Below are 11587 nucleotides of genomic sequence, written 5' to 3'. Positions count from 1 at the left end.
AGGTCATTTGAAATTTATGTCTAATAAGTTGGTAACTCATTAGCCAGGGCTGAGAGCAGGAGGGAATTGCCTTACACAAAAGTTGATCTTATGACTCATTGGAAGTAATTTTCATGTAATCTATCACTCACTCTATAAAAGATTATAACCCAGAGGCATTTCTGTAATAATTTTTACATGTGTATATGAGATTTCAAATTTAGGAGCATGCTAAAAACTAGTTACCTCAGCTTGAAGGGGTGAATCACACTTAATTAGTGCTAAGTAATATAACCTCATGTGTGTATTAGATTTAGAATAATTAAAATGGCAATCCAGAGGGTGAAAGCCAACTTGCATGAATACATCTTAAAGGTTTAATTGTTAGAAATACATTACTATAATTACTTATAAACAAAATCCTCTGGATAAGAATAATATGTTAAATATAAGAATAATGTAAATTAAATCAGTCATTTTATACACTATACCAAATAAACCATTTGAATAAATCCTATTGTTTCAATGGAATGATTTATGTAGCACATGAAAGAAAAACCCCGGATAATAATGTTTTTAATACAGGTACAAAAAATTATGTATGTATTTATGATATGTCCTAACCCATTTTAGATAGACCTTGAGCTGTTACTTCTTTTGTCTGAGTTATTTAATTTTTTGCATTGGTAGTCAAAAGAACACTTGACAATCCATTCATTGGGGATTTTCTAACAAGAAAAGATCACTTAAAAAACCATTCATGTTAAACTTCACCTAGATCATGTTCGATGAAATGGTAATCATTCAAAAAAAATGTAGCCTTATCAAGAACTAGCTGAGGAATTCAACATTCTGATATTTAATATATTTAACTTACTGCTAAGTAGCGATCCTATATGTTTGTATATTAGGTTATTCACATATCTTTTTAGGCATGTTATTATGTTATCATTTTAAGCATGCTATCTTGAATCATCTTTCCTAATAGTGAATTCTTTTTTTTTCCATATAACTTCATTACTTAAAGTAAAAACAGTCATGCAAGTATTGGAATAGGCATGTTTTCATGCAATTTGATGGGCAGTTCTATAATTGTGGTGTCTTGGACCAAGGTTTCTATGGCAACAGCCTTACTGTCCATTCTTACCTGTTTTCTGGTCATCCACAGTATTGAGTTTAGTCTCGTCAGCTACTGTTAAAAGGTAAATGTATAATGGTTAGCCCAGTTAGTGCCCACATCCACATGCTTCAACCATTCCAATGGTCTCAGTTAGGTGGCATGTCTTAGGTCACATTTCATGCAATTACTTAACATCAAGCAAATAACCTTAAATCCAAAAAGCAGCTCACCAAACAACTTGTTAGTCATTTCATATCACAGGCACATATGTTATTTACATGTTAGCATATCATAATTAGCCAAGGCAAGTCATCGCCAGATTTTACTTTTGGTACGCATGTGATAAATTAATGCTTTTAGTTTTGAAGGATATACAGCCACCAAAGAACAGCATTCACAAGATACAACTGATTAACAAAGGTTTTTTAAATCACCCAAGGAGTATGTAGATAGATTATCACTGAGATTATTCCACTCTATTTTAGAGGGTTCAGATTTTGAAGAGATGCTACCTGATTGATAGACGATTAAACAATTACGGGTTTTTTTTCACCTCCTCTCAATTGCTTTCAAAGAATTTCTCCTAGCTATACTCTCAAACCATTACTTTAGCTTTAGTTACATCCCTTGATTATCAGTGCATGAACTTCTATAAAACTAAGCTTCAAGAATAGCAATGAGAAGACGATATCATAAAGTAACCAATTTCTAGACATGGATTGAGATAATGGTTTCTCTCCAAATCCTTTTTTCTCGTAACTTTTAAGCCTCACCTCCCCTGTTTCCAACCATATCATCCATCAACAAACTTTTTTTTAAACAGTTGAATCGCTGTTGAGTTCATTCTAAATTCATTTCCCCCAAAAAATACATGAAGATAGCATGAATGCACATGTGTTTGTTTCTTTTCCCATAAGCAAACATATATACGTTAGCATATTGCCTGTTATGTAAATATGCCACTTGTGAGTAATATGGTTATCGTAAACTCACAGAAATACGAATTTGTGCCAAATCATTCCCTCTCCCCCTCCCAAAGTAAATAGACACATATATGTGCTTGGCACAAGACTTTTTATCTTGATAGCATCTAAACCGCATTCAGATAGAGATTCATGGAGATTGTACTCACTACCTAAATCCATGCTTTTTGATTTTCGTGTTTTAACGAAATCCAATTGACTGGCATCTGAAAATTGTTTTGTGCGTTTTTCTGACATACTCTGGCGTCCAAATCCTTCTCGTTGAAAAGCAAGAACAGGATCGGCATCTGGACTCAAAGAACTGGGGGAGCAAACACATATAAAAAATGGTTCTTCAGAAAATGTCCCAGACAAGTTAAACACATGTCTATTAGCTGAAACAAGCCTAGTCCAAATTAAACACTTCAGTCTTTAATACTATTTGGCTTCATTTGAGGCTCTCGATTTGAGTGCCTCCTTCAAGAGATCTTTCCTGTGGGGCAGTTAGGTGGCACAGTGGATAAAGCTCTGGCCTTGGAGTCAGGAGGACTTGAGCTCAGATCTGGCCTCAGACAAAACACTTGACACTTACTAGCTGTGTGACCCTGGGCAAGTCACTTAACCCCGATTGCCAAGTACTTGACAAAGTGCCATGTAAGGACCCAGGGGAAAACCATTCTTAAGGAAGCCGAAGATGCATGAAGGTAGGAGAGTGTAGGCTATAAGATAGGTAGGGATGCAACAGAGGAAGAAGGGAGAGAAGATATTCTAGGAATAATAAAAAAAAATGTGAGTAAAGGCCAATAAGTAGGAAAGTATGTGGCGCGTTTCTTTAGGGGACGAAAATTAGTCCAGGTTGGCCAGAGCACAGAGTAAGGGTAATGTGAGGTTGAAAAGTAAGGATGGTATGCGACTGAAGGCTAGACAATGGCATTTGCACTTGATTCCATAGCAGCCCCTGAAGATTTTTGAGCAAAGAAGTGCCATGACGAGATTCATTGGACTTTCTTAAGAATTCCATTTTATAGAATACAATTCTTTTATAAAAACTAAATTAAACTTCTCTAATTTTTCAGGGCCTCATGGGAAATAAAATGTGCACCATGTAAAGGTCTCAAATCCTGGCCTGGTTTTACCAAATTTGATATTGCTTTTATTGTGCTCAAAAGTCAATCAGATATTTGCCTGAAAAGACATAAATCAGTGACTGCCTTCAGTGTGCCTGAGCATCAGTGGGGTGGAATTACCAGATATCTTAAATTCCTAAAACAATACATAACATATGAACACAAGCATCAATTCTCAAAATGTGCTAAGAACCCTTGAGTTCCTTGTGGAGTCAGATGCTCCACGGGTACAGAATAATTCTTAATAACGTTGTCACCCAGGAATGACAGCCAGACTATAAACTCTATGTTTTCAAGAGAAAACCCTGAGTGGCATGTTGCTGATGATGGTGACTAGTATGAATATAGAACATCTTTGCTCATTTTGCTGAGCTCATCCACCTTTTGGCATGTGTTTCTTATCCTCAGTCTTTTCTCTGAACTGTGTAGAACTTGAAAATCTAAAAGGGAGTAGAAGATAACTGTTGATGTGAGAGTAGAGCTCTAAAAATTAGTGACTTGTTTGTATAATTTTACATCATTTTTATTTCCTTGGAAATTATGTTGTCACTAAGATAAGAGGCACATGTTATGCCATCATTTTTATCAGCAACATTATCGTTAATGTGCTATAAATTAATTAATGGGTTGAGAAAAGCATACTTTGCACATCAGTAGACTAAAACTTTTAATTGTACATATCCATTTGACACATCCAGCCTTCTACAATTTGCAAGTGAATCACAGAAATACTCAGTTTAAAAAAATCGAATGAGCTTAGATGTGTTACTAAAAATAACTAAAAAGGGAAGGTCTTTAAACTGCATCATTATTGTTGGGCTCCTATCAATATAACCCATTAAATTAATGTATGCAGTGGGCGATACATCAACATGCTTAACAAGCAAGACTGCTAGAACAACAATGGACTCTTTAAAGAATGTAACCGTATTTTGACCCTCAATGTTATTAAAATTCCAGTTATTAATCCTGTCTTATTGCCCTTTTGTTTTCATAACATTTTCATCAAGGATTAGAGAGATACTGTCAGGTTGGAAAGCTTACATTTTCTACTGTGATTCAGAACAGCTGCCATTATTGTTTGTATAACCCTTCGTCCATATTCTTAACATTACCCTATGCTCCTTCTAGAAAAAAAAAAATCACACAAGGCGCCTCCATTTTCCAAGACTCTCTCCCTCCATCAGCAGCAGGAAATGAATGCAACAATCTATTTCTGAGATTTGTTTATTTATTTTTCCAGGCAGTACATCAGAGGCACTAAAGTAAGCTGCTCCTAAGGCTAACGCTTTACCAAAAGACCTCAATAATTCCATGTAAAGGTGGAGATTGCAACAGTCTGCCCCTCAAGATGAATACTGGGAATACTTAAGCCCTGTAATCATTGCTGTTGCTTTTGTTTTCTGAAAAACATATGAACTACACCAGTAAATGTAACAGCATTTGCAGATTTCAAATATGTTTTATTTTGTACAGTGGCTTTTCCCACTACAGCCAAGTGAAAAATTCATTCAGAGATAAGCTATTATCATCCAGTCTTGAGTGTGGTTTGATCTGAAAATTCTCATATTTTCTACTGGAGAACTTCACTTGTGTCCTTCCCCCATCCCCATTTCTTAAAGCTACAGATGGAGTTTTCAAAGACCCAAATAACAGGAAAAATTATTCCAAGAACAGCTGCAGCATTAACAGAGAAACAAGTAGAAGGAGACAAATGTACTTTTTAAGCTCATGAAAATAATGTTCAGAACCAGTAACATCAATTCCTTATACATCAAGTTTGGATTACTAACAAACACAAAGAGGAGGGGTGAGAGATGAGGGGGAGAGGAAGTAGGAGAGGCAGGGGGAAAGAGAAAAAAGGGAGAGTTAGAAAGAGAAGGATTTTTTTTTAAAGAAATGGCAGATTGGGACAAATAAAAGGAATGATGCTACCACCATCTAAATAAGGTTTTGCTGATGTACTCCTAAAAGACCCTAGAGACAGGGCAATGAGAAAATTCCCCTATAATAGCTCATACTGTTGGTGTTAATTATCATTACAACCTGGGGGGGGCTCAAATGGACCTTTTATTTTGCTTATTGATGTATATAATTACTAAACTTGCAAAGTAGTGTACAATTCCACATTCAAACGCTACAAATCTGCTCAATAACATCAAGCCCTATTTTCTTTTCACAGACAAAAGAAAACATATTAATAAAACACTGCCTGCCCAAAGAATCAATTGATTTGGCATAAATAATAAACATGAACAGCAGAATCAAATCAACCTACAAAACAACATTTTTCCAAAGCTTAAGTATCAGGAATATTAAGTTTATCCATAATATCATCATATCTTCACTCAAAAGATCTTGAGAGTCAAGGCAGGGAGGGTAGAGAAGAAGGCTTATGTGGCTAAATTACATTTTAAAATGCTTAATGAAATTAGCAAAGCTGCATATGATAGTTAGTAGTTAACAGCCATTGGCAAACCATAAAAACAAATGAATTTTCCCCTTAAATTGTTTAGAATACCCGCTGAAAGGCTAATAAAAATCAATAAGTTTACATGAAAAGTTTCTTTTATTAAAAGGGTGATAATTAAGGGTGTGAAAATAGTGAAGGCTGAATACTGCTTTAAAAAAAAATTCTGTGATTAAATATGCACTGTGATCAACCATTTAAAAAGTACAAGAAAACGTAATTGCAATTAGCCATTGTTTTCAAGCCTGGAACTGTGATCTTACCAGTCTGCTGAATCACTAATTGTGGCTTTAGCCCATGCTCCAGCATCTGTTATCGCAAATCCCACATCATCATGGGAGCTAGAGGATGATTGGTCCGAAAGATGAGGAGGGAATACTGGCAGTCTGTCATCTTCTATGATAACAGTGTCATCTTGGGGCATGTTCACTGTTGGAGACAGCTGGTATTTACCTGAAAAAAAAAAGAAGGGGTGATAAAGTATAAATATAGGCTAGAATATCATACTATTTAGATATCATAAGGTGGCTTTCTTAAAAAAAATACATTATATATATATATATATTTACATAAAGTGTCAAAATTGCCATGCATTTAATCAGTCAGATAGAAGACAAATTTAAAATGTTGTCAAATCTTCATATACATTTTGTAGATGGAAAAAAAAATCCACCACTGGATGCACAAGAAAACACGTTCTTCTCATCATATAGTTAAAACATAGCTCCTAAGAATGACTTTATTTAACAAACCTAATGATTTGTAGCTAAAGAATGCACCAAAACTATGTTGCAACTATTGCTTTAGGTCCTAAAATTAAGGAGATGAAGAAATACTCATTAAATAGTTGTGGTGAGAAATATAAATTCTTGAAAATCCACACATATATCAGAAATCCTTTCTTTCTTTAATAGAAATTTAAATGATACAAAAATATAATTTAGTTACAAGGAACGTCACTAAATCATAGTTTTGCAAGCATTAAACTTTTGATTCATTTTACCTATTTCTCTTTTTAAAATGCAGAATGAGAAAAGCTGATAATGGATGAAGGTTTGTTTCTGACCCCCATCCCCACCCTAAAGTTATCATGTGACATTTGGTTCTGCCTCGGTTACTAGTCATATAATTTCATAATGTCTTCAGGATCCAATTTAGTTGCCTGCTTTGCAAAGTAGCAGACTGATCAGTTGGGTCATTTCCTTGTATGACCTCATGTCCTCCCATTTGTACTTGAATATTACTTTGTGAATTTTACCTAGAACTTGGGGAAGACCTGAGTGGGAGTCACATGGGATGGACACATCACTAGCTCTACTTTGTGCCTCTTCTATCTTGAAACAATAAGGTCTTTTGCCAAGATATTTGCAAATGCTACAGAACTACACCTGGGGTATTTAACCTAAAGATTTGTTTTTACTGAGCAAGGATACTTCAATATTTAATTTTTCAAATTTTATTATTTAGTTAATACTTCAATATTTTAAGAGTTTTATTTCAACAACACAGGTACTTTTTAAAAAATGTAAATCAGAACTACTATATACTTATGCTTAGGTGGTTTATTTCTTTTTGATTTGCTAAGAAAAATCACCCCCCTCACCAAAAAAAAGTCCTATTATAAGATGAATGGGATGGTTTTGTTTTTGTGTTTCAGTCACGCCCAACTCTTCATGACCCCATTTGGGTTATTTTTGGCAAAGATACTGGAATGGTCTGCCATTTCCTTCTCCAGTTCATTTTGCAAATGAGGAAACTGAGGCAAGCAGCATTAAGTGACTTGCCCAAGTTAGTAAGTGCCTGAGGCCAGATTTGGACTAAGGAAGATTAGTCTTCCTGACTTCACACCTGGCACTCAAACCACTGCACCACCTAGCTCCTTGACTGGGATGGTGAGGGGACCTAAACAGACTGGTTGAAAAAAAAAACAGGAGCCAAATGAAGAGGAGACTTAGTAAGATTTGAAATGCTGCCATGCAAGAGGTATTATACCTGTCCTGTTGAGCCCTTCAGGGCATAACCAGGACTAGAGAATAAAAGTTAGATAGAGGCAGATTTCAGATTAAAATAAGGAAAAGCTTCCTGAAAATTCCCAAAGTAGAATGGGCAGTTGCTGAAAGTTATTTAAGTTCTACATCACTCAAGCACTCCCAAAAGTAGGTTAGATGACCAATGGTGTTAGAGAAGGTCACATTTCTAGTATGTGGTGAATTAGATAGCTATTCTCACCATTAAGACTCTTATGACATACACAGATACTAAAAACAACTCTATGAAATAAAGTGATTCCATATTATGAAAAATCCCATGCAGCAAGTTGTTTCTCTATTAAAAATTGTTTATGTGTTAAACTGAAGGCAGGGAAGAAGGAACTAAGCTTCCTTCCCTCCCTATCCCCGTCATTGACTGACATTTGAACTCATATCATTGAACCACCTGTATCAAAATGGTCCCTCCCAGTCCTTGGAGAAAAAGAGGAGGCAGTGGTTGCGGTAGGAAGTGCTAGGCTAAGGGCAATGTAAGGTCAAAGTCTTGGTCAAAAATCCCACCTTTAAGGGGTAAAAAATTGAACATTCAGTTCCAAGAACAGAGGATTACTTTGTTCAAATCTCAACTCACTTTAAGCACCAGACTATGCATATCTTGAAGTCAGGTATGTAGGGAAAGGAAAAGAAAAGGTAAGTGGAAAAGGTAAATGATGGGGCATTTTCAGTTTGCAGAAGAATCTGAAAAAAAACTGGTAAATTACTGTGTTCACTGCTAGGAATATATTCTACTAGTGATTCATGGGAAAAATTGGATTCATTACAACAGGAGGCATCTACAAAGAATAATTATATGATGTTACAGATTCATTATAAGAAGACACATTTAAGGTTACATATGGCTTCGTGGATCTTTTCCTAGAATATTCTATGTGAACCTAAGAGTTAAGAGTCTTGTAGGTTTTATGTTTGGAAATGAGAACATTAATAGTCTAAACATTAACCTTTCCATCAAAGAAATTCGAGCTGGGTAAAGAATGGCCCGTTAACACAAATGACAGGCATTCTGACAGTGATGAGTTGTTTGCCAAGTAGCGCCCTATTCTTGGAATAATTTTCACTTTTTAAAAAAAAGTTATGCCTTGAGAAGGAGAACTAGAATATTGTCCTTAAATTTACTCAAATTATTTTAACTAATTGGCATTTGGGCTTACGGTCCAAGGTCAAGACTAAGAATAGTTGATTTAAACACAAGAAGTAGAAATGGGGAAAGACTCGTAATCCTAATATCTGATGTTTATACAGGATTTTGATTTTTGCAAAATACTTGACACAGGCAGGTAGATGGCAGTGGATAGAGCATAGAATCTGGAGTCAGGAAGACCTCAGTCAAATCAAATCTTACACACTTACTAGTTGTGTGACCCTAAGCAAGTCAGGACTTCTGTGTGCTTCAGTATCCTCATCTGTAAAATGTGTCAAATAATAATATTATAATGGGTACCACTATTGTTCCCCAGGGTTGTTGTAAGGATGAAATCAGATAACATTAATAAAACCCTTTGCAAACCTTAAAGTATTATATAAATGCTAAATATTGCTGTTGTTGATAATAATAATAATAATTGTGGGATTTGAGCCTCAAAATAATGCTGTGAGGTAGAATTAAATCTAATCCTAATTCTATAGAAAAACAATTTTTAGAAAGTTAATTCATTTCTATCATTTTTAAAATGTGCATTCACATGAATTTGCAGTTCTGAAATGATTTGCCTTCTAGGCAAGCATAGCTTTTTAAAAAAGTTATTCTGTCCTTGAATCGGATAAGCAGATTAGTCCCTGCCCCCAAATAATCTATGTATTTCAAGAAGAACTTTTTGCTTGACAAGATGTTTATCAATTCAAATTGCTCTTGTCTTTCATTTAACACATCTGAAGAAGAACCTCTGAGTGGCATTTCAAATCTACTTTTCTGGGCCCAGAGTGTTAGAATAGTTTTTAAAGTACAAACAAAACTTAATATACAAAACTTCAATCTAATCAAAACCAAGAAATTCTTTTACATCACATTTATGTATTCACAAAAGTTTATTAAGCTCCTCCTGTGTTTAGTGCATTGTACTAGATGAGTTGACTGTTAGTGGCATGTGTATTCATTTGTGTAAGATGAAAAGAAGATAAAGAATAAGCCATGATCACGAGTGGCTGGGGATGATGAAATAAATGCATTTGAGTGGTACCAAGTTTTACTGATGAACAGGGGAAACATGCATGGCTGACACTTTCTGATGACTTTTTCCAGTAAAATTATAGATGAGCTCAGAAAATCATTAGCTATCAACCCTTAAGTTGTTTTCTTTTGGAATATTTGTATGGCTCAAACTCTGACACATAAAGACAGTGTGACTTTGGGCATGTCACTGAATCTCTAATTGTCCTAGGCCAACAATCTCTCCAGGCCCCATGTTGACTTAGAAAACTACAAATCAACATCTTCCATGTTGTACTATATTTTTATTTATTTTTTAAAACATTTCCCAAATACATTTTAAATTGACTTGGGCCACACTAGGCTATGGGCTTTACATCTGTGTTTGATGCAACTCTTAAAGACTGAGTTTCCTCACTTTTGTGTTCCATGTACCAATGAAATAAAAACATCCAGTACCTATCCATTAGTCCACTATGCTAAAAAGTTTTAAAAAATCTTTCCTCACAGAAAACTTATGAGATGGGTAGCATAGGTATTACTATCCATATTTTATGAATGAGGAAACTGAAATTCAGAGTTAAGTTACTTGTTAATGATCAAAAAGTTAAGAAATGTCAGGGCCAGGGCATTGAGCTCCTTTCTTCTGACTCCAAGCTGAGTGCCAATGTCAGTATGCAATAAAAAGCAAAGCATGATGGCATGGGTTAAATATGTTCATTCAGGAGTTATTCATATGGACCCATCCTCCATTCAAATGTTAATTAAACAACATTTCCAACTGGTGTGGGTGGTTTCTGTTCTGACCATAAGAAGTATAGAACAAGGGCTTGGGAAGATAATGGGAAGGGTCAGTAGAATTAAGAATAGCAGTCCATAAAGAAAAGCTTTAATATCTTTCAACCTCTGAAATGCAAAAGGACTTGAATCCTTAAATATCTTAGTGCCAGAGTCTCTACTGACAAGTAGGCAATTTGTTCATCTATAAGAATGATAACAGACTATAGGCACATTTTCCTCAATAGCTACCACTAGAGTTCTTCTCAGATGCCATGTTGAAGTATCAACATGACCCTGGGTTCTTGAAGGCTATGACAGCAACATTCATCCTCTGTCCATAGTTTTGCTCCTTAAGATCAAGTAAATCAAATCTAATCCATTATGTACATGAGACCACTTCACATATCTGAAGAAGCAATAATACCCCCAATGCTTCTCCAAACTAAACAACCAATTTTTTCAACAAATCCTTACATGGTATGTAATTCATACATGTAATGGGTACATTACAAACTCATGCTATACAACCCCAACTTAACCCTCACTGCAGCAAGGCAGGCATTTTGTTGCTCCCCAATTGATTTCCTCTTGTCTTTAAAGTAAGCTGCCTTTTACTTTACTGAGAAAACTGAGGACCTCCCTCATGTGAGCTCCTCCCATTCTCTTCACCTGAAAATCCTTTGACATCAGCTTGCACTTTTTACTTCTTTCTCTCTTAGTTTCTGACAAAGAGGCAGCCATCATTACATGGGCACTTGATGCCAATTCGTCCCACCTTTTAAATAAGATCATATCCCCTCCTGCTTCCTCTCAAGTCTTCAACCTGATTTCAAACATGACCAAATTTTACAAAGAGAGAGAGACAGACAGACAGACAGACAGAGAGAGAGACAGAGGGAGAGGGAGGGAGGAAGGAAGGAAGGAAGGAAGGAAGGAAGGAAGGAAGGAAGGAAGG

At 35.6% G+C, this 11587-nt stretch overlaps 1 protein-coding gene across 1 annotated transcript in view; it reads right to left on the bottom strand.

The window, feature by feature from the left end:
- Nucleotides 1-11587, bottom strand: part of PARD3 (par-3 family cell polarity regulator) — a 659823-nt gene that overhangs the window by 227548 nt on the left and 420688 nt on the right. Inside the window, exons 15-17 of the mRNA XM_027841563.1 lie at nt 5922-6111; nt 2322-2383; nt 1114-1171 (exon numbers count right to left, since the gene is read on the bottom strand). Coding sequence (XP_027697364.1) covers nt 1114-1171; nt 2322-2383; nt 5922-6111 — 310 coding nt within the window. The remainder of the gene's footprint in view (nt 1-1113; nt 1172-2321; nt 2384-5921; nt 6112-11587) is intronic.

The sequence above is a fragment of the Vombatus ursinus genome, unplaced genomic scaffold, assembly GCF_900497805.2.
Source record: "Vombatus ursinus unplaced genomic scaffold, bare-nosed wombat genome assembly UNPS02014861.1, whole genome shotgun sequence".
Taxonomy (NCBI): Eukaryota; Metazoa; Chordata; class Mammalia; order Diprotodontia; family Vombatidae; genus Vombatus; species Vombatus ursinus.
The sequence above is the reverse complement of the archived record's forward strand: the minus strand, read 5'-3'. Positions and strand labels throughout refer to the sequence as shown.